At 39.1% G+C, this 24320-nt stretch overlaps 1 protein-coding gene across 1 annotated transcript in view; it reads left to right on the top strand.

Annotated features, from left to right (window-relative positions):
- Window positions 1-24320, top strand: part of Diaph1 (diaphanous related formin 1) — a 104721-nt gene that overhangs the window by 17320 nt on the left and 63081 nt on the right. The window contains exons 2-6 of the mRNA XM_070036249.1: window positions 20614-20640; window positions 21702-21857; window positions 23380-23481; window positions 23798-23928; window positions 24105-24191. Coding sequence (XP_069892350.1) covers window positions 20614-20640; window positions 21702-21857; window positions 23380-23481; window positions 23798-23928; window positions 24105-24191 — 503 coding nt within the window. The remainder of the gene's footprint in view (window positions 1-20613; window positions 20641-21701; window positions 21858-23379; window positions 23482-23797; window positions 23929-24104; window positions 24192-24320) is intronic.

The raw sequence follows: 24320 nt of genomic DNA, 5'->3' as shown, positions 1-24320 counted from the left end.
AGCCGGAAGTGGCGCTGTGGCTCAAGTGGTAAAGTGCTAGCCTTGAGCTGAAGAGCTGAGGGACAGCACCCAGGCCCAGAGTTCAGGCCCCAAAAAACTAAAATAAAATAAAAAATAAAAAAATAAAAAGATGGGAGTGGGTCTTAGTTGGCAGCTCTACGTATCCGCCAAGCTTGTTCGTTACTTGCCACTAGGCCCATGGGTGACGTTTGTTTCCTGTGATTGAAACCACAAGAAGTAGTGAGAAGCCACTGGAGGAGGAAATGTGTTATCATACAAACAGCAGGCACTGGGCTGCCTTCAAAAAGAGGAGTAGTAACCAAGTAGTCTTTAAGGAGCCTAAAGAGACTATAGGAAACGATCTGACCCAGCTTCCTCCTGAAATGAGGACAAAGAGGCCTAGAACTATTATGTTGTTCTAAATCCTATAAATTAGGTGAGGTTATGTTTTAATTTTTTATTTATTTGTTTATTGCTGACAGTGGTCTTGAACTCAGGGCCTCGTGCTCTTGCTTGGCTTTTTTTTTTTTTTTCTTTTGCCAGTCCTGGGGTTTGAACACAGGGCCTAGATACTGTCCCAAGCCTCTTTGTGCTCAAGGCTAGTGCTGTACCACTTGAGCCACAGCACCACTTCTGGCTTTTTCTGTTTATGTGGTACTGAGGAATCAAACCCAGGGCTTTATGCTTGCTAGGCAAGCACTCTACCACATTCCCAGCCTCCACTTCTGTCTTTTTCTGAGTAGTTTATTGGTGTTTCTTGCCTGGGCTGGCATCAAACCATGGTCCTCAAATATCTGCCTCCTGAGAAGCTAGAATTACGTGAATCACCAGCTCCCAGTTTGCCTGGCTTTTTTGCTTGAGGTTAACCAACCAGTCTACTCCCAGCCTTTGCTGATTAATTGTGGAGTTTTCTGCCCAGGTTGGCTTTGAACTGTGTTCCTTAGATCTCAACCTCCTGAATGCAGGACTGAGCCTGCCTGTGAGCTAAATTTTAGACTTCATTAACTTGCCTATTCTTTCTCACATAATTGTTCCTTATCAGAGTGTTACCTTAAATATTGGTGGGCATTTTGAATATGTGAATTGGATGATAATGGTTTGCGTTAAATGCTGTGCTAGTGATATTTGAGTTTCTATTTTTGAGAAGACACATACATTTTTCAGAACAATATCCAAGAACCCAGAGTTTCTACTTTGCATTTTCCCCCAAGTATGGGATATTTTAATGTGTGTGTGTGTGTGTGTGTGTGTGTGTGTGTGTGTGTGTGTGTGTGTGTGTGTGTGTGTGTGTGTGTGTGTGTGTGTGTGTGTGTGTGTGTGTGTGTGTGTGTGTGTGTGTGTGTGTGTGTGTGTGTGTGTGTGTCTTGAACTCTGGGCCTGGGCGCTGTCTCTTAGCTCTTCAGCTCAAGGTAAGCACTCTGCCACTTATTGGAGAGATAAGAGTCTCTTGGACTTTCCTGCTCGGGCTGGCTTTGAACCATGATCCTCAGATCTCAGCCTTCTGAGTAGCTAGGATTAAAGGTGTGAGCCACCAGCGCCTGGCCTAATCATTATCTTGATGTACAAATTTTCTTGCATTGTTGCAAGTATGGTTTGTATATTTTGCTTTTATTTACTTTTAAGTGGTGGCATAAATTTTTCTAGCTCTCTTGTCTTTGAAAATTACTATTTTAACCTGAAATGGAAATGTATTTTTATTATAAAAGTGATACATATCTTTCTAAGAGAACATAGATAGATAGATAGATGGATGGATGGATAGATAGATAGATAGATAGATAGATAGATAGATAGATAGATAGATTGAAACACTCCCTTATGGAATTTTTTAGAAATTGAGGTTTTAAACAGAACCAAAGAGAAAAATATGGATACATGGAAATGTTTGGCACCTAAGTACTTTGGCATATAGCTTTTTTTTAGTTTGTATGAATACTAGAAGTATGAGAACTGTATTTGTTGTTGTTAACATTTCTGGTGAGGAGGAGTTATAAGATTTCATTTAATCACTTTTCTCCCTAAGAGAAAATAGAACTTTGGAGGGGGTAGCAGCATCTCACTATGTAGCTGAGTCTCATAGTACTCAAGAATGTAGTCTAGGCTGGTCTTGAACTCATGAGCCTTCTTCCTCAGCTTCCCAAGTGTGGGAATTACAGATGTGTACTACCATGCCTGGCTCTCAAAATATTCTGGATTTGAACAAGACCAGACAATATTTTCTGTAGACGAATAAGATCAAGTCTTGGCTTTTGAGTAGCAGTAATTTTTTGATTAAATTTTTACAGTAGACTGTGATTATTTCTAGATGTCCAAGGATGATGTGAGGATAGAAAGAACATACAGCTATTATTTAGAAGTAAAAACAGTTTGGAAATGGAATTTTAAACAAGGTATCCTCACAATGTATGCTGTGTGTGGAAGTGATAGATAGCAATTGAAGAAACTTCCTGTCTGCTAGGTCTTGGGTGTGTCACACACTTGCCCACCCTTGAGGAAGAGATGTCTTGCCACTCACATCATAACATGGGAGGAGAAGAGAGTTGCTAGGGTGATTGGGAAACAGCATTCCTGAGTCACTGACTATTTCTAAATGAATGGTCAACACCCCTTTTTTAAAGGAGCAATCACAATTGCTTGAAACTCAGCCTAGTAAGAGAGTGAGGAAGAGCAAATTGGTATTTATCTAGGAATTATATGTTGTGACTTTGGAAAATTCTGTTAACATTTTATATATATATATGCAAAAGTTTTGTTAGAACCATAAGATGTTTGACAGGAAGTTTATTTACTCTTCTTTCCTTAAATGTCAGAATATGTGTATAGGCTCTCATCTCCTTCCTGACTGAAAGGAGGTGGGTATATCTGCCTGATAATTGATTGGAAACTAGGATTTCCAAACTCTCTCTGTTGGCAGCTGTTTTCCCAGCCTATGAGTGCTTTACAGTGCAGGGGCTGGTGCTGTAGACTTGTAGGGGGAAGGCATTGTGTCCAGCCTGGTTTCCATCTGTTCTGTCCTGGAATAGTGAAACTGGAGTGGCCTTTTTTTCCTCCTCCTAGGCTATCAATTGCAGGTTAGACAGTCCCAGGGCTTTAAGATGAGCTGAGCTGTAGGCAAAAATACTTTCTTCTTTTCCTCAGTCACTCACCTTCTTAGACTGTTAGAAGAATAAAATACTTTAGACTTGTTAGAGAATCAATTCCTCATGCTGATATTTTCTCCTTTTAAATACAATTGGGAAATGAGGTTTATTGGGACGCAGACACAGAGAAAAATTGTTTGTTGCTTTGAGTTTATAATTAAGATATTTCCCATTGGCAGTAATACATTGACATAGGGAATGGACTGCAGTTACCTTATGTTCTTCATGTGGCATTTCTGATGTGATTTACATGGGTTATTACAATACTAGAATCTTTCCATGCTCCCTGAATGGAATCAGGAAAAAGAGGCTGATTCTGGAAAGCCAGAGTAGATTGAGCGAAAGATAAATGGAAGATCTTAGACTGTCACCTGCTATGCTCCGCTATTGAGGTATAATTGACAAAAATTATACATATTTATGGCATACATATGATGTTTTGAGTTATCTATGATGAAACTGAGGACTCTTTCTCTCCAGTGCTGAGTTTACCCATGGGTCTGTGTGGCACCAGATGAATGAGCTGCTTGCCATACCTATTCCTTTTATACTTTTTACTCAGTCATCATGGAGAACATGAGTCTGTTTCTGAGGACTGCTAGGTATCTTTAGCCCTTTTCCTTTTGTGTACATTTAAATAGTTGTTTGTGTACATTTAGATAGTTGTTTTTGGTTGAAATGGTCATGCTGTCTATCCCAGGCTGGCTTCTAACTTGCAGTCCTCCAGCTTCCATCTCCTTAGTGCTGGAATCACAGGAAGGCATATGCCACCATTTAGTTCTTCTGGTTTTAAAGTCCATATTTTTCTAGGTCATTTTATGCCTCTGTTTTAGACTCTTTAACACTTGAGCTACACCTCCATTTCTGGCTCTTTCCTGATTGAGAGATTGATTGAGATAAGATCTGAGAGCTAAGCATCTCTCAGATTTGTCTGCCCAGGTTGCTTCAAACCTCAATCCTCAGATCTTAGCTACTTTAGTAGCTAGAATTATAGGAATGAGCCACTGGTGCCCAGCTATTTCTTTTTTTGGGTGAGTACACCAATTCCACATCGCTCCTGTTTAGGCTTTAGGTATAAATAAGTAATGATGTCAAAATCTAGTTTGTTTCCCAGTAAATGGTAGGTGAAATAAGATATTCATTTGCCACCCTTGTTAGGCCAATTCTTGAAAAATGGAAGGGGAAATTCTCTGCATTTAAGGATACCCATTATTTGTTGTCTTCAGTTTCTAATTGAGTTCTATGTATTGAGTGGGCATTGAAGAAGGAAGAGAACCAGTTTCAGTGGTTCCATCAACATGTATTATTTAATGTTTACAAAGCACTTTGGAAAACAAAGTGTTTTGTATCCATTTTATTATTTACTCTTCATACTAGTCCTGTGAGACAGTACAGTGTTAAGATAATTAAACTGGTAGTCAAATAAAAACTTACCCTTCCAATGCTATCTTTTAAGGGGAAATGTGATACATTTTGTGGCAAAGCTAGATTAGGACTTACTGGCAATTGAATTCAATTTGTAATCTTCTGTTGCCTTATTATCCTGTGATAGAATAAAGAAATGAATCAGCTGACCCCTGATCTCTGTTCAGTGTAATTCTGAAGGGTGGGCTATTCTTGCCTTTCCTGGGTAGGTGTATTAGGACTTGAAAGGAAGTTGTTGGCTGCAGTGACCCTTATTTCCTGTCTTACAAATAGGTAGATTTTCTTGTTACTGAGAGCTGTCTACTTTTCAAAGGAGACAGAAACCTTCCTAGGTGATATCCTTTCCTGTAACTAAATGTTTTCTCCAAGGATAACTCCAAATATGTCTTATGGGCTGAAGCACCAATCAGCTTTTTGGGCTTATTCCTCGGGAAAGCCATTACTCTGAAGGTTTGGTATTGCTCTGTCGTAGACCTTGAGTTGAAACTTTTTTTTTTTTATCACTTGCTCAATTTGAGTAAAAATGAGTTAATAAATACACTCCTAAGCCTGTAGTGTTGCTAATAGGAATTATTTAAGTTTGGGGAAATATCCCATGGAGGAAAAGTTTTGTTTTTCCTTGTATACAGTCTGGCTAACAGAAACAGTTATTAACAAATGCTCTATCAAGACAGATCTGATATCAAATAGTTAGGCCCTGTTTTAGATGACTTCTTGTTCTTTTTGTGTATTAACTGACTAGAGCTAAGCATCAATATAGAAATGAGGAATAGGTTTTTTCTTATGTATTGGAGAGCAGTGTCACTTAGTCCAGTCTTCAGTTGTGTATTTTACAAGAAGTGTTTTTACTGTCAGACAGCACAATCACCTCTACAGAATGATCTCTTACCACTCCATTTTATTTATGGTATTAGTGGTTCTGAGAGGTGTGTGTACTTTCATTTTGCTTTTTAATAAACAGAAGCATAAATAACTAAAGCAATTTACTCAGAAAGGTATGTATAGTTTTGTAGGGTATCAGAAATAAAGATTAAGACTCATGCTTTTTTTCCTTTCACCTCAGATATAAAATAAATTTTAGATTACAGCAATTTGCTTAATGTATGAGTTTCCTGATCTGTATAGCAAATCACCATAAACTAACAGCTTAAAGCACAACAGTTATTAGGTCACTGTTCTGCTGGTGAGAGCCCAGTATAGACAGTTTGGCTGGGTTCTCAGGGTTGAAATCTGGGGAAAAATCCGCTTTCAGGCTCATTCAGGTTGTTGTAAGAACTCAGTTCCTTGCAGTTGTGGGACTGAAATCTCTGTTTCTTTCTTGGCTAGCAGCCAGGAATGCACCCAGAAGCTGCATACAATTTTTCCTTAAGCACTTTAAATATTTTTTTTTTCTAGTACTGAGGTTTGAATTCAGGATCTTAAGCTTACTACACTAGTGGTCTACCACTTGAGCCACATCTCCAGCCTGCTTTTTTTTTTTTCTTGGAGATGGAGTGTAGCAAGCATTTTTTGCCTGGCTGCTCCCAAATCACAGTCTTTCAGATTGCAGACTTTTTTTTTCTTGGTCAGTCGTGGGCCTGAACTCTGGGCCTGGGCACTGTCCCTCAGCTCTTCAGCTCAAGGCTAGCGCTCTACCATTTGAGCCACAGCGCCACTTCCGATTTTTCTGCTTATGTGGTACTGAGGAATCGAACCCAGGGCCTCATGCTTGCAAGGCAAGCACTCTACCACTGACCCACCTTGCCAGCCCCTAGATTGCAGACTTTTGAGCAGCTAAAATTACAGGATTGAGCCTGTACCCAACACCTGGTTCTTTTCCATCTTCAATTCAGGAATGGTGTACCGAATTCTCTTGTTTCTACCTCTTAAGAGCTCAAATGATAGGTCAGGCTGACTTAATTTTTCTTTCTTAGAAAAACTCTGGGCCTAATGGCTGAACCTTACAATCCCTACTACTTGGGAGGCACAGATCAGGAGAATCATGTTACAGTCAATCTGAGCAAAATGTCAGCAAGACCTTCTCTCAATAAATAAGCCAGGGGTGGTAATATGTGTCTGTAATTCAACTATATGGGAAGCCATGGGTTGATGCAGCCCCAGGCAGAAACATGAGGCTTACCTGAAAAATAACTAAAGCAAAAAAGGGTTAGGAATGGGAGGTCCTGAGTTCAAACCTCAGTACTGTCCTATTCCCTCAAAAAAAAGTCAATTGTGGCCAGGTGCCCATGGCTCACTCCTGAAATCTTAACTACTTAGGAGACTGAGATTTTGAGGATCGAGGTTTGAAACCAGTCCAATCAGGAAATTCCATGAGATTCTTATCTTTAGTTCACCACCAAAAAACTGAAAGTGGAGCTGTGACTCAAGTAGTAGAGTGCTAACCTTGAGCAAAAAAGTTCAAATCCCATAACTGGTGTATACATGCATGCATGTGTGCACATGCAAACACACACAGAAATTTGATTGCATTAATAACATAATCAAAGGAGTGATGGTGTGTCCTTTTACATAGGGTGTATATATCAGTCTATCAATCTTGGGCAATGTTTTAGAAGTCTGCTTACCATATTTAGTATGTCCCTCACTTTGAATTAGCCCCTAGGGGCTGATGTCAGAAAAGAGGAGGCAGCAGTTGAGCCAGTTAGTGAATTGCATTGTGATTTATAGGTTTTATAAGAAATTCCTAAGTTCCAGGGATCCTAGCCCTCCCAGAATCATCATACAGTGGTGAGTCCAAATGGTACTCACTTGATTCAGTACCACTTAGTTTTGGTGATAGCCCACTTAGCCAGTAGCTCAGAATAATTGTAGCTTTTGATACAAGTTAGCTTGAACTAGGCTTGCAGTTGTTAGTTTCTATTTCTCCTTTGTTAGCCACATGGTCATGCAGTTACTGTCCATGATTAACTGTACTTGTGAAGCACAAGCACAGTGGTAGGAGTTGGAAACATTTTTTTTCTATGTAATGTACTCTGTGTTCAGAGTACTGTTTAGTCATACTCTCTTATTAGATCCCTGCTAACCTCTCTGCTGCTAAGAACACCATATAATTACCTTTTGCTTGGTTTCATAGGCATCTTGTGCCAAGAGACCATCCTTGAGTGTTCTGGGCCTTTTTTCTGATTAGACTGTAAAATTTAAAATTTAGAGAATCATGTATTTCTTAGATGAAGTTTCTCATATCTTTGTTTTCAGTCAGTAGATACAGTAGTTACTGGGCAGAGGGAACTCCAGAAATGGCTGCCAACTTTATTCACATTGGCCCACTTTTTCAAAGCTCAAAGCTAAAATATTAATACATACAATCAGCACCACAAATCCAGTTAGTAAAAGAAGCACTAAAGTTCATTTATATTTATTATGGTACTAATTGATCATGGTATTAAATTATTTAGTTTAATTGCTTTGGCCTCACAGGGTATACCTTGGGATCCTTTGACTTTTAGTTTTGTTTTCTTACTAATTATCAGTTGTCTAGGAAGTTCCTAATTTATCTTACCACATATTACATTAGGATGTGGTAACTGAATCAAAACCTGAATTACTCTCTGGAAGGAGAACAAGGGGACAGCTTTTCATTTTTATATTGATTGATGGTTAGTGTAGAGCAGAACCTTGCCAAGTGTATTTATATTTGATGCTGGGGTTTTTTTGATGCAGTGTACCTTTGAGCAATTTGTGTTGCTGTAAGAAAGAGTTGATAAGATTGAAAATCTTTTGGAGATCAGATTCCTTTTAATAAATTCAGTTCTATTATGCTCTTTTCCTGTGTTAGGTAATAACCTTTAGACATTTATCTGTTCATTTAATCTATTAAATAAAATGTCCTAAACAGTAAATGTTGTGCTTTTATTAATCATTTGCATATAAACAAATTATTACAAAACTTGAATGACAAGCAAAAATCTAGACTCTGTTAGAAAAGGCAACACTGCTGTTATGAGAGACAGTCTCAAAGAGGAAATGAGCTGACTCCTGTCTTGGAATCATAGCCCAAATTTATGTTGTGTGAATTTAAAATCAAGAGCCCCTTTTAAGAAATGGCACTAGTGTGCCAGGTCTGAGTGAGGCCTGAGAAACAGGTCTCACCATAGGTAAGCATCTGGCAACCTAAATACATAGACATTTAGCAGGAAGAGTATACTGCTCTGTATTTTTTGTTCCTAAGTTCACCCTGGTCAACTTCTGGCACTCCTAAATAAATCAAAGCTGAAAAATTCTATGGGGTGGAATGTGTATCCCTGACAGGGTAAGCAAAGTAAAACAGAAGGGAAGAAACTCAATATATAGTCCTGATAAGCCAAGGCCTGGGCTAGACTTATCCAGGGTATTGCCAGTTTACAAAGCCAAAGCAAAGCCAGGTGTCCTTGATGACCATCTTTAAATGTAAGGACCAAGTTTCATCACTGATTACTCCATTTTACTTTTACTTTTTTTTTTTTTTTGGTTGTGGGGCTTGAACTCTGGGCCTGGGCACTGCCCCTGAGCTCTTCAGCTCAAGGCGAGTGCTCTACTCCTTGAGCCACAGGGCCACTTCCAGTTTTCAGGTGGTTAATTGGAGATCAGAGTCTCATGGGCTTTCCTGCCGGGGCTGGCTTTGAACTGTGATCCTCAGATCTTAGCCTCCTGAGTAGCTAGGATTACAGGCGTGAGCTACCAGCATCCAGCTTCCATTTTATCGTTTGTGTGTATACATGTGTGCATGTGCATGCCAGTCCTAGTGCTTGAACATAGGACCTAGGTGCTGTCCCTGAGCTCCTACCACTCACTTGAGCCACAGCTGCACTTCCGGGCTTTTCTTTTTTAAAGTAGTTTATAGGAGATAAGTGACTCCTGGACTTTGGTGTCCGGGTTGGCTTTAAACTGTGATCCTCAGATCTTAGCCTCCTGAGCAGCCAGGATTACAGGCATGAGCCACCTCCACCCAGCATTTTATCTTGTTTTTTATTAATTTTGGTGCTAGAGATTGAAACCTGGACTCTTTTTATGCTGAGCAAACAAACCCTTTACTACTGAGCTCCTCATTGCTCCATTTTAACTGGCTCTTCTCTGTGTCCAGCACAGAGCAGCTATCCTGGAATCTTTATCCTGGGAAATTGTTTTACCTCTCATATTGTAGGCCTCTGGTTCCCTGTATTTCAATTTTTATTGTTTTTTTTTTTTTTAATGTGCCAGTCCTGGAACTTGAACTCAGGGCATGGCCCCTGATGCTGAGTTTTTCTGCTCAAGGCTACTAGCATTATACTACTTTAGCCATAGCTCTACTTCTGTTTTTTTGGTGGTCAATTGGAGTTAAGATTCTCATGGACTTTCCTGCATGGCTTTGAACTTGGATCCTCACTTCTCAGCCTCCTGAATAGCCATTCCTCCTGTGAGCCACTGGTGCCTGGTAATTTCAGTTTTCTTGCTCTGCTTAATTTTGGTGGAACATATCTTACAATAGCTTTTGGTGTACATGTGGATAACTTTTCTTAAACCTTAGATGTTTGAAAATGTCTATTCTGAAGTCACGATTGATAGTTTTGTATAGTTGTAGAACTGTAGTTTGGTAATTATTTTCAGATTTTTTAAAGGCCTAGTTCCATTGTCATCCAACTATTTGGTATTAATTTCTTGTTAGGAAACACATACATAACCTGTTTGCATCCTTCTGTAGATTGTTGTCAGATTTTCTTTGTATTTCAGTATTTTGAAATTTGACCATGTGGAGCCTTTGTGTGATCTGTTTTTGTCCTTGTTTTTAAGTACTTGGAAGTTCACTTTATTTCCTTGATAACTTATTTCTCTGTTTTCTATTTTCTCCTACTATTTGGATATTGGGCTTCCCAATCTGATCTTTTAGTTTTCTTTTATTGTTTTTATCTTTATATTTTTGCTGTGGTTTTTTTTTTCAAGAAGGGGAAGATTTCTTCAATACTTCCAGTCCTTTTACTGAGTGTTAATTTCTTTTTTTTCTTTTTTTTGTTGGTCGTGGGGCTTGAACTCTGGGCCTAGGTGCTGTCCCTCAGCTCTTCAGCTCAAGGCAAGCGCTCTACCACTTGAGCCACAGTGTCACTTCCTGTTTTCTGGTGGTTTATTGGAGATAAGAGTTTCATGGACTTTCCTGTCCAGGCTGGCTTCAAACTGGAATCCTCAGATCTCAGCCTCTTGAATAGCAAGGATTAGAGGTGTAAGCTAGCAGTGCACAGAGCTGATAACAGTTTTGGTAGTTTTCTAGGGTAGACTTTCAGCAAAAATAAATAAAATCGCTTTTAAAATGCTTTTAATTAAATTAACATTGAAGCAACAAATGCCAGGTTTATGTTTACTTATTTATGTCTTAGAATAGAAGTATGACTCTTACTTTATATTTTTGGCTCAGTCACCATTGCACAGAATGTCAGTAAGAGAAATCAATAAAGGGTATTTCTCATTTGAAAAAGATGAAAGTCATTTGTTTTAAAGTTCTTAAAGCAGCTTACTGTACTCTTGATTTAAAAAAAAAAAAGAAAAAAAGACAAACTCAGTGCCTGTAATTTTAGCTACTCAGGAGACTGAGATCTGAGGATTGTGGTTTGAAGCCAGCCCTGGCGGGAAAGCCCATGAGACCCTTATTTCCATTTAACGACCCCCCCCCCAAATCTGGAATTGGAACTATGGCTCAAGTGGTAGAGTGCTAACCTTGAGCAGAAAAGCTCAAGAACAGTGCCAAGCCCCAGGACTGGTACACACACACATTCTCTCTCTCTCTCTCTCTCTCTCTCTCTCTCTCTCTCTCTCTCTCTCTCTCTCTCTCTCTCTCTCTCTGTCTCTCTCTCTCTCTCTCTCAATTATAAAGATAAATTATTATAAATTAAAAAGTATGGTAAATCTGCTATATACAAACTTTTGTACTCTTAATAGATAATATATTAGTGGACATCTGAAAGTATATTTGCCAACATTCTCTACTAATATGAAGTGAAAGTGGTAAAGTGCAGTACAGCAGGGCAACATTTAATAGCTTTTGTATGCAGCAGGTGACATTGTGGTTATTTGATTTAATGAAATCCAACATGTTAGTTCTGTCAGGGATTCTGCTTTTGGTGTTGCATTGAAAAACTCAATACCTATGCCTCCATCAGAAAGAATGACATTGCCCCATTTGTTAGGAAATGGAAAAACTTGGAAAAAATTATATTAAGTGAAGTAAGCCAGGCCCAAAGAAACATAGGTTCCATGGTTTCCCTTATTTGTAATATCTAGTATATGTATGAGTCAAGCGGAAAAGGTCCGATACTGTGATGTCAGGAAAATGAACCCTTAGATGTGTATTTTAAGGTTTTTTTCTTTCATGCATGTGTTTCTAACGCATTTATAAGATTATCTCTTTGTTGCTTTGTATGTCCCTCCCCCACAGTATAACCCCTGCTTTCACTATATTTGATGTCAGTATAATTTGTGGAGATGGGGAAAAACCAGTTGTTTAAGGATACAGGTGGACCTGTTGCAACGATGAGAAGTACAAGTTGTCATGTCCAAAACAAGCTTTACAACGTCGGTGGGGGGGGGAAGGGGGGGGAAGGAGAAGAATTGGGATTGGGGGGGAGGGGGGAGGCTGGGAAGGGATGTGAAGGGTAAACAAAGGAGGAGGCTGCAATGCTTGGTAAGAAATGTACGCATTATCCTGCCCATGTAATTGTAACTCCTCTGTACAGTATGTTCACAAATAAAATAAAATTAAATTAAAAAAAAAAAAAAAGAAAAACTCATTGCCGTGCCCCAGATCATCAAGGCTTTCTTCGGTGTTATAAAAGTTTTAGTTTAGGTTTGCACTTTATAAATAAGTCCATTTGATTTTTTTGTGTGTGTGTGTAATTCTGTGGCTTGAACTCAAGGCCAGGGCTCTGTCCCTGAGCTTTTGTATTCTAGGCTAGTACTCTACCACTTGAGCCACAGTTTTATTTCTGGATTGTTTGGTGTTTAATTGGAGCTGAGAGTCTCATGAACTTTCCTACACTGGTTGGCTTCAATCTGTGATCCTCAGATCTCAGCCTCATGAGTAGCTAAGATCATAAGGGTGAACCTCTGGTGCCTGGCCATTTTGAGTTACTTTTTACAAAAAATAAAATGTCCGTGTCTAACCATTTGTTGGAAGTGTCTATTCCACAGTATTTCCTTTTCTTCTTCTACTCCATTGTATTGCCTTCTTCTTGATAAGAGGCCAGTTAAGTTTATATAATGGGTCTATTTCTGTCCTCTTTATTCTGTTCTTTGATTTGTTATATTGCCTGTGTCATACTGTCCTGATTATTGTAGCTATATAGTCATTCATGAAGTCATATGTCAGTACTCCAACTTTGTTCTTTTCCTTCAATAGTATATTATTCCTGGGTATCTTTTTCTCACCCACCATATAAACTTTACCATGTATTTGTTGATACCCATAATTTGATAATTTGATAATTTGCTTTTTATTGGGATTGCATTTTATCTGTAGATCAAATTTGGAAAAATTAACATCTTGACATCTTGAACCTTCCTGACTCTAAACATGGTTTAGCTTTCCATTTAACTATTTCATTGATTCAGTTCATTAGAATAATTTGCTTTAGCGTTTGTATATATTTTGTTAGTTGTATACCTAAGTCATTTTATGGACTGTCACTGAAATTACTTTATGCTTTTAGTTTCATATTTCATTTGTTCATTTGTATATTAACTTTGTATACTGCATCTTTGATACAATTGCTTATTAATTTTGGAAGGTTTTTTTTTTTTTTTGGTGGTGTGGGACTTGAACTCTGGGCTTGGGCACTGTACCTCAGCTCTTCAGCTCAAGGCAAACACTCTACCACTTGAGCCACAGAGCCATTTCTGGTTTTCTGGTGGTTTATTGAAGAGTCTCATGGACTTTCCTGCCGGGACTGGCTTTGAACTGCGATCCTCAGATCTCATCCTCCTGAGTAGCTAGGATTACAGGTTTGAGCCACTGGTGCCTGGCTTTTGTTAGTTTTTTCAGACTTTCTAAATAGACAAATGTGTCACCTATGAAGACATTAATTAACTTCTTCCCAATGTGTATAACTTTTGTTTTCTTTTTGTAGTTCATTAGTTGAGACATTGAAAATGAGAGGTAAAGGGGACATTCTGGCCCTGTTCCTGATCTTATTAGGAAAGCTTCTAGTTTTTCAACAAGTATAATGTTACAGGGTTGTTTTTCTTCAAATACTCTTTATCAAGTTGAACAAGGTGTCTATTTGTAGTCTAGAGGCTAAACTTTCATAATAAATACGTGTACTTTTGATTCCATAAAATTTACCAAAAAAAAGTAAGATTCAGGGGCTGGGAAGGTGGCTCAGTGGTAGAGCGCTTGCCTTGCGTGCATGAGGCCCTGGGTTCGATTCCTCAGCACCACATAAGCAAAAAGAAAAAAGCCGGAAGTGGAGCTGTGGCTCAAGTGGTAGAGCGCTAGCCTTGAGCTGAAGAGCTGAGGGACAGTGCCCAGGCCCAGAGTTCAGGCCCCATGACTGGAATCCCCCACCAGAAAAAAAAAAAGTTAGATTCCCACTGGGCACCCATGGCTTGCATCCATGCTCACATTTGTAATCCTAGCTACTCAGGAAGCTAAGATCTGATGACTGTGGTTTGAAGCCAGCCTGAACAGGAAACTGTGAGACTTTTCTCCAATAAAGTACTGAAAAAGCCGGAAGTGGAGCTATGGCTCAAGTGGTAGAGTGCTAGCCTTGAGCAAAAAAAGCTAAGAGACAGCATCCAGGCCCTGAGTTGCCAGAGCAGGGGAGTGCAAGAAAAAGTAGATTTCCATGTTTAAGGTATTCTAAACATAGTTGACAGTTACAATAACATGCTCATTTTAAATTTAAATTTTGTTAAAATTGTAATATCTAACTTTTCATAGTTACATTAGACATGCTTAGTAGTTACAACGTACTTAGTGCTACTATATTGGACAGTGGGACTCTGGAGTAATCACTTATACTACACCAGTAGCTCTCGGTTGTTCTTGCAACCTGTTGCCTTAAGGCTAAAAGGCCAGTTTGCCTGGGGTTCTGAGAGACTGAAGGAGTAAAGTACTGAATGACTCAGTACACGTAGTCAAAGGTTTACTTACACTTCACTTTTAAGCATAGGATCTTTGCCCACAACTGTGCCTGGCAGTCCCCAATCCAGAGACTGTTTTACCCTTTTCTGAGAATAAACTTCTAAACTTCCGATGAAGACAGGGTAGTTTCCCAGTGGCATAGGGTGGAGTTGGGTGTTGGGTAAGGGTGAAATTTGAGACCTCCCTACTTGAGCCACTGCTCTCTCCTAACCTCCATTTCCCATATTTGACCTCACTAAATTCCGTTGAGGCTCCTTTCATATCTTCCTGAGCATAGCCTTTACTCTTCAGTCCTATCAGGGTCTTCTGGTCTTAGGAGATCACACCAGAATTACTCATTAAGTTCTACTGCATTCTAAGCTTTTTCTAGCCTCTTTCTCCACATTTCCAAATTCCTCCTGTAAAAGAGTTCCAGGGGCTTCTGAACCTCCATGGTCTGGTAAAGACAGAACATAACCCACCCCACCCCCTTCATTATAGCAAATTTCTGTGTTACTTGATGTTTGTTGCTGTAACAATTGTCTGAGAAAAACAGTTTAGAGGAGCAAAGATTTGTTTTGCTCAACAGTTTAAGCAAAAGGTTGCCTGAATCCATTGCTTTGAGCCTGAGTTAAGGTAGAATATAATGATGGAAGAATATAGCAGAACAGGCTGCTCACTTAATGACAGCCAGGAAGTAGACAAAAAGACAGGAAAATCAGTAATAAAATGTCCTTCAAAGGCATGCCCCAGCAACCTGTTTCCTCTAGGCTCCACCTCCCGATAATGCCATCAATGGATTGATCCCAGCAGGGAGAAATTAGATACCTCTACCTACAAGTTCTTATCAATCTATATGTGAGCTGGATTTTGATGTTTAAATTCTTTAAAATTCAATGTGATTCCTTCAATATTACATTTATAGTTAAAACTTTTAGTGAGCCAGGTGCCAGTGGCTCATGGATATAATACTACCTACTTAGGAGGCTGAGATCTGAGGTTCACAGTTCAAAGCCAGCCAGTTCAAAGGGCAGGAAAGTCAAGAAACGATTCAGAAAAAGCCAGAAGAGGAACTCTAGCACAAGTGGTAGAGTGCTAGTCTTGAGCTAAACAGCTCAGGGACAGTACCCAGGCCCAGAGTTCAAGCCCCAGGACCGGCAATTAATTAATTAATGATAGTATTTAGTGAGCATGCCATAGGAGGGACAGGGAATGAAGTATTTACCACAGTCTGGATTGGATAGTATGGGTATGGTTTGTGGACTGAGGAGAATTAATAACAAATAACTGTGCATTTAGAAGTTGGTATGATAAGAGAATTAAAAAGTTTGGATTTCTGAGGCCTAAGAGATAAAGCTCTCAGAAACATTTATTTTCCAGGAGTCTGCTATTTTTAGTACTTAAAAAAAAACTAATGGTCTGGAAACTTCTTGCTCTATATTTCAGAGAATCCATTAAACAACTAGATATAATTAAAAAAACACTGAGTAAAGCTGTTTAATATAGTATACATAGAATCTGTAAGTAAAATACGTATTAAGTATGTAAACTGTATACTCTCAGTATAGGAATAGCAGCATGTCTATTTTAGTAATTGAGCTTGCTATTTGGGTGTATATTGGTTTTTGAATTGAATTTTGCTTGTTCTGTGATTCACTTTCTTGGTTGTTGCTGCCCTCTTTTGGTCTGATTCAGAAAATGCAGCTTTTATTTTGTCTGAGTCACTTTTTCAGTCTTTACTGAGACTAAATTGAGAACTAAAACATGGATAACTTTTTTTTATAGTTATCATAGCCATTTAAAAAATTCTTTCAATATATATAAAACTTCTTTTGAAACAATCTCAACATTTAGCTCAAGCTGATCTGGACCTTAATTGTTATCCTCCACCTCAGCCTTTTGGGTGCTGGAAGTATAGGCTTGTACCATCATACCTGGCAATTTTTTTTTTTTTTATTTAGTTTCAAATGTATCTCTAAATGATGTTCCACTAAAGCAAAAGAAAGTAATATCTTCCTTCTCATGAAAAATGTGTGTGCTTAACTTTCTTATTCAAAGGCAACAGTTAATGGTCATGAAAGAGGAAGAAAGTAAAAGAACTTTAGGAACTACAGTAATCTTAAGAGCTTTATAATCTTAAGACCTTAGTTCCACACTCAACTCAGTCTCCAGTTGGGTGATTTTAATGGTTTTATCCACTTGTAGTTGCATCATTCACTCAATGGATAGATGGAATAGATTCTGAGGACTTCCCCAGGATTGGTATTTTAGGGACGAAGTCTTAGATTATAGTATTTATTCATAGGAAATAATAATGACTAGGTCTCAGGCTCTGCCTTCAAGGAACTTAGTCTGGAAGCAGATAAAGAAGGCAGTCAAGACAATTGTAGTACACTACCAGTATTATGAGATGGCTAAGTGCCCCATTATTATAGAAATAGAAGGGAAAATAATTATCCAGCCAGAGGAGCAATCATCCTATAAGCCTGTTGGAATTCGCTTGAAAGCACAGTATAGGCTGAGGGAGGCAGTAGTCTAGGGAAAGTCTGGAGTAGTGAAGCAGCATAATCTGTATGGACCTGCAACTATTTCAGTATGGATAGAAGATAGAAGTTGGAAGTGAAGGTTTCTTCAGAGATTAAACTGAGGGGAAAAGCCAGAAGAATCCTATGCCATACTAAGGGATTTAGATTTTAAACTGAGGGAAATGGGCTATTGAAGGGTTTTATAGGAGGAATAACATTAACAGAGTGGGTATGTAAGAAAGACTACTCTTGAATCTAGTGTGGAGAATGTATATAGATAGGTAGATAGGACTGAAGGCAAGGAGATGAGTTAGGACACTGTTGTAGTAAATCTAAGAAACAGAAGTGATATGAACTTAGGTACTAGAAGGTAGTAGATGTGGGTGGAAGAAGGTCTGTAAACAGAACAAATTGCTAGTTTCCCTTTCTTCTCCTTCCCTCCCTCTTTCCCTCCTTCCCTCCTTCCCTCCCTCTTTCCCTCCTTCCCTCCCTCCCTCCCTCCCTCCATCCCTTCCTTCCTTCCTTCCTTCCTTCCTTCCTTCCTTCCTTCCTTCCTTCCTTCCTTCCTTCCCTTCTTCCTTCCTTCCCTTCTTCCCTCCTTCCTTCCTGTTTTCCTGTTCTGGGGCTTGAACTCAGGGCCTGGGCACTGTCCCTGAGCTTCTTTTGCTCAAGGATAGCACTCTACCACTTGAGCCACAGTTCCACTTCTGGCTTCGTCTGTGTATGTGGTACTGAGGAATGGAACCCAGGGTTTCATGCATGCTAGGCAAACTTTACCACTAAGCCACATCCCCAGCCCTAGTTTCTCTTTCTTTAACTTGAGCTGCAGCTGTGTACAGTTCGTTCTTTAGACCCAGATTCTCTTATCTATAGCAGAGTTTTTTTGATAGTTTCTTCATTCTGAGGGAATGTTTTTATTTTTAGGGACAAAGTTTTTGAAGCAATTGCTCCAGGAACCGATAATTGAACCTTGTGTGTTACAACTTAAACTGTATACATTGGTTCCTTTGTGGCTTGTTTCAACTCTGTGTGCCATGTGATGTACTTAGGGTAGGACTGTCTTATATGGAACTGTACTATTGGTCTCCTTGGGTGGTGCTGTTTCTGCCTCATCATCTTCTTTTATTACTAGTAAGCAACACAAATGAAGTAACTATAATTTCCAAGGATGCTGAGCAAGGTTCTTATGATGAGTGATTAGTACTCGGCTAGCAGAAGATGTCGGTATCATTGAAAGCAAAGACTGACAGCTTACAACAGCTTTTACTGAACTTTGACATGAGGAACATAAACATAATGTTGTAGATTTTCCCTGTCCATAAAAAAGCTAGGAAAATAGATTTTTGGCAAGGACAGAACATTTTCTTTATTTTAGAAACATTAGTTTAGAGGCATTTACTATATTCTTCCATGGACCTTAACAAAAGAAATATGGCTAAAGATAATTAAAGTGTGAAAAAATGACTACTTTGGAGCTGGGAAGGTGGCTCAGTGGTAGAATGCTTGCCTTACATGCATGAGGTCCTGGGTTCGATTCCTCAGCACCACATAAGCAGAAAAAGCTGGAAGTGGTGCTGTGGCTCAAGTGGTAGAGTGAGCTGAAGAACTAAGGGACAGTGCCCAGGCCCAGAGTTCAGGCCCCACGACCGACCAAAAAAAAAAAAATAATAATAAAATAAAAAATGACCACTTTGCTTGACTTACTCATTTCATACTTTAAAAATTATAGATGTATGTATAGTATGTACATATAAATGTAAATATAAAACATACAAGGTAATTGCAATCTGAGCACCTATGTAATCATCATCTATGTCAACCCCAAGTAACCACCATTCTAACATTCGTGGTAATCTTTCCCTTTATAGTTTTGTATACTAAAATAATTTAGTTGTGTATGTGTGTAAGTGTATCTCTCCTCCTCCCCCCCCCCCCCCCCCACACACACACAATTGGACTATGGGCCTGTCCACTGTCCCTGAGCTTCTTTTGCTCAAGGTGAGAGCAGTGCCACTTCTGGCTTTTTTTTTTTTTTTTTTTTTTTTTTTTTTTTTTTTGTCGGTCGTGGGGCTTGAACTCTGGGCCTGGGCGCTGTCCCTCAGCTCTTCAGCTCAAAGCGAGCGCTCTACCACTTGAGCTACAGCGCCACTTCCGGTTTTCTGGTGGTTTATTGGAGATAGGAGTCTCAAGGTCTCTCCTGCCCGGGCTGGCTTTGAACCGCGATCCTCAGATCTCAGCCTCCTGAGTAGCTAGGATTACAGGCGTGAGCCACCAGCGCCCGGCTTACTTCTGGCTTTTTTGAGTACTTTGTTGGCGATAAAATCTCATGGACTTTTCCTGCCTGGGCTACCTTCAACCCTGATCCCCAGATTTCAGCCTTCTGAATTGCTAGAATTCCAGGCATGAGCCCACTGGTACCTGGCTTGTTTTATATGTTTTTAACCTCAGTGTAAATAATTCAGTATGCTTGTAGGTAGATGTAGTTTGTTCACTTTACATAATTGACTTCTGTTGTGTCAATTTACTAGTTTATTTATTTTTTTATTTATTGGTAACAATTTTTTTTGGCAGTACTGTAGTTTGAACTCAGAGTCTCTTACTTGCTAGGCAGACATTCTACCACTTGAACCATACTTCTCACCTCCATCCTATTCTTGATGGCTATTTCAATTGTTCTTGGTTTTAGTGTAACTATAAGCACTTTGTTGTTGGTGGTGGTGGTAGTAGTCACGATGAATCTTGAACTTAGGGCCTAAATGCTGTCTCTGAGCTTTTGCACTCAAGGCTAATACTCTACCATTTTGATCCACAGCTCTACTTCCAAATTATGGTGGTTAATTGGAGATAAGAGTTTCACAGACTTTCCTGCCTGGGCTGGCTTTGAACCTTGATCCTCAGATCTGAGACTCCTGAGCTACTGGCACCCAGTTACTATGAGCACTTTTATTATTTTTTTTTTTGTCAGTTGTGGGGCTTGAACCTAGGCTTGGGCGCTGTCCCTGTGCTCTTCAGCTCAAGGCGAGCGCTCTACCGCTTGAACTACAGTGACACTCCCTTCTGTTTTGCTGTTTTCCTAAGTAGCCACAGTGTTTTCTACTATATTTAACAATGTGAGAGAACTCCTGTTTCTCTAAAGCCAGACTTGGGAGTTATTGCTATCTATTTACCTACCTGTCTTACCTACCTGCCTACCTGTGTTGGTGGTTGTGAGGATCAAACTCAGGGCTTTGCACTTGGTAGATTGAGTCATATACTAGTGTTAAAACTCTCCCTGTTCTTTATCTGAGGGAATTTGCTAAATAGTACTTGTGCAGAAACCTTGTAGTTTGTGGAAAATAAAACTTAGGGCCTTTCAATTATTTTCTTTTCCTGTCCCAACCCCCAAGCCGTCTGGTGTTTGGGAGGTTTCTTAGTATTTCACTGATCTCCTCTTTCTTTCTTCCTTCTTTTTCCTGTTTCTTAGACTTTAAAGCGGCTCATGGCAGATGAGGTAAGAAAATTTTGTTTGGCATGTGCATGTTTTTCTAGCTCATTTCCTAAACTATAACATAACTTTGACTTGCCATAATTTTGACTTTCTTTAATATGTAATGGTGATGTGGGTTCTAGCCTCAGAGCATCCTAAGGGCTTTTCCTAACTTTTCTCTGAGCCTGGTCCATTGCATGCATTTCCTTTGCACATTTATTAATCTTCATACTTGGGCAACAGCCTTTGATCTCTAACCTGACTTGCAGAGTCTGTATGCGGTTCCTGTCATTTGAAGTACCACAACACTTGCATGCAGTTACTATTCTTTTCAAATATATTGAGCTGATAAGCTATTGCTTATTTATTTATGGCTCCTTTTAAAGTTTTCAATTTCACTGAAGATATGTGGAAGGGTTCCTTAATATTTGCTTGGTGCACAGTTGGTATATATATATATCTCTAAAGGACATTGTATTCTTTACTAACTAGTTGTCCTGCAAAGGAGATTTTTGAAGAATATACATTGAACTTTTGTTGCCTTTGTAACCTAAGTGCCATGGAATATACCTTAAAAGAGGGGTGGGGAGGAATGGCTTGTGGTCTCTGGCATTTACTTACTTATTCTGTGTGATTTATCTGTGTTAAAGTCACTTTCTGAAGAAAGGGTCTTCTGAGGGCCTAGTCACATTTTTTTGAATAGCTAGAAGGAAACAAAGTGTTTTATTGAGATAGCTCTACTGAATAGCTAGAGGGAAATCAAGTGTTTTATTGAGATAGCTCTACACATGAGATGTTTTCAGTTTTCTTTGCTGTTACAAGGTTTAAAAAAGGCAGAGGAAAATTAAGAATAAAGTTCTCTTTTTAAAGATGTTTGAAATGTTTCCACTTCAGTCCTTATAACTGAATTTAAATAAAAATAGAGTAAATATGCTCTGTTGGGTATGAGGAAGACTGATTTCTTTGCATGTCAGCAGAGTCTTGAGCTGGTTATGAACCCAAGGAGGCATACATACCATATGAGAGGTTGAAAGGGTTGATTATTTGATATGTAGTTTGTTGCAATACTTTTTTCTCTTTCTTAGCTGGAGAGATTTACCAGCATGAGAATTAAGAAAGAGAAGGAAAAACCCAATTCTGCTCATAGAAATTCTTCTGCATCATATGGAGATGATCCTACAGCACAGTCATTGAATGATATTTCAGATGAGCAGGTTTTAATTCTCTTTGAACAGATGCTGGTAAGTTTTGCACCCTAAAATGTTGTTTCTTCCTGAATACATTTGTGAGCACAATGAGCATGATGCATAGTGTGTGTATGTGTGTGTGTACATGTGTGTGCATACATACACGCACACACATGCATATGTGCCAGTACTGGGGCTTGAACTTGGGCCCTTGAGCCCTCAGTTGGCTTTTTTGCTCAAGACTGTCACTCTGCCACTTGAGCCACACCCTGGCTTCCAGCCCTTTTCTGGTTAATTGGAGGTAAGAGTCTCATAGACTTCTGCCCAGGCGGCTTTGAACCATGATCTTTAGATCTCAGCCTCCTGAGTAGCAAGACTACAGGTATGAGTTACCAATGCCTTGCCTGCATGGCCCTTTTAAGCTATGTTTATTGCAAAGAGTCCTAAGCTTAATATAGAATGTTTACAAAAATCTGATTTTAAGGACTAAATATATAAGGATACCTCTCTATAAGATTGGAATCTCTGAGTTAGGCTTGGGAACATCTGATCAGGGATGACACTTATTAATGTCCTACTGACAACACATTAACCACAAAGACATGGGGTCATGTTCATGTGCTAGTATGGAGACCATCTTTGATGAAGCAGGGATATGTTTACAGTGAGTTGTATACAAAGAAGAAATGGAGAGATAGGAATAGGGATAAATTTGAAAAGAAAAGGCTTGATTCCAAATCACTGGAAGGCCTTTAAAAATTGTCTTTGTGTAGGTTGGCTTATGAAGTATACTTGGATGTTACTTATTTTGCTGTCCTCAGTGAGGAACAATAAATGAAGAGGACACTAGGTAGTCAGAGTAATGGGGGGTTTAAATACTAGACTTGGTGCAGATTTCACTGGTGGTTAGATGGTACCAGTGCTTCAGTTTCTTATTTTGAAGGATCTATACTATATCAAAAAACATTGAGTACGTTTTTTTTTTTAAATAATACAAAAGAAGGGCTGGGCACTGGTGGCTCATGCCTATAATCGTAGCTACTAGAAGGCTGAGATCTGAGAATTACAATTCAAAGCCAGCTGGGGCAGGAAAGTCCATGAGACTTACCTCTAACTAACCACCAGAAAACTGGAAGTGGCACTGTGGCTTAAGTGGTAGAGTGCTTGCCTTGAGCTGAAGAGCTTAGGGACAGTGCCCAGGCCCAGAGTTCAAGCCCCACAGCTGACAAAACAAACAAATAATAATACTAATACAAAAGAAGAAATTTGAGATGTAGCTCAAATGTTAGCCATGAGTGAAAAAGCTGAGCTAGTGTGTGAGGCTGTGTATAAATGATATATCTGTAGTGGCCTGGTTGTCTATAGGAATTTATACTTAAATGTTAACTGCATTTAATCTCTGAGGAGTTTATACCAGCTATAATAGCTAAATGTCTAAGAATCAAGAAAACATTTATTCTGTAATCACTTAGTTTTTACATCATTGCTAAGTATACTGATTATTAAGCACTAAATATTTGTAATCTCAATATTTCAAGAAAGTTTTATTTTTTGCTTTTTTCCTTCTTTCTGCTAGGTGGATATGAACCTCAATGAGGAAAAACAGCAACCATTAAGAGAAAAGGACATTGTCATCAAGAGAGAGATGGTGTCCCAATACTTGCACACTTCCAAGGCTGTGAGTTTTGGGATGTATACTGTGGTACCTGAGAGACTGTGTCCTCATCATGAACCTGTTTATTTTGCCAAAGTTATATAACATCTGATATTTCTATTAGTTCTGCTCATTCCAGTATATAGGCCTATTCATATTTTACTCTTATTTGAGTTACCAGTCTTAGATATTATATACTTTTTGCCTGACTTAAACCTTCAAGTACATATGGGGAGTGGGATGGTCAGTTCTGAGTCTCACATAGTTTTGTGATAGGAATGATGTTTGCCCTTACATTTTAAACTTTGCTCACTAATCTCTCTCTATGCTTTTTGACCAGGGCATGAGCCAGAAGGAGAGCTCCAGGTCTGCCATGATGTACATTCAGGAGTTGAGGTCAGGCTTGCGGGATATGCCTCTGCTCAGCTGCCTGGAATCCCTTCGTGTCTCTCTCAACAACAACCCTGTCAGGTAAGGATTCTGAGGAGATAACAATAATAGAAACTAAACGTTATAGTTCATGGGTGAACTAAGTAGTCAGATATAAGAATGGTCTGGATTGAGAATAAAGAGTTTCCAGGATAAACTATATTTGGCAAATATTTTTGTTGACTTGATATTGCATTGTTTCTGTCTACTACTTATAGTTGGGTGCAAACATTTGGTGCTGAAGGCCTGGCCTCCTTATTGGACATCCTCAAACGACTTCATGACGAGAAAGAGGAGTCTTCTGGGTAAGGACTTTTTGTGACTTCGAATCTTGTAAGTGGAGAGTCAGTCTCCCAGTATGGATTCTTTTTCAGTCTGCAAAAAGAATCTGATTTTATCCAGACATGCCCTGTGATTTGGTTTGGATCATACCC

This window comes from Dipodomys merriami, unplaced genomic scaffold, assembly GCF_024711535.1.
Source record: "Dipodomys merriami isolate MVZ:Mamm:240054 unplaced genomic scaffold, mDipMer1.0.p SCAF_27, whole genome shotgun sequence".
Taxonomy (NCBI): Eukaryota; Metazoa; Chordata; class Mammalia; order Rodentia; family Heteromyidae; genus Dipodomys; species Dipodomys merriami.
Note: the sequence above shows the minus strand (reverse complement) of the source record. Positions and strands in the feature narration are given on the sequence as shown.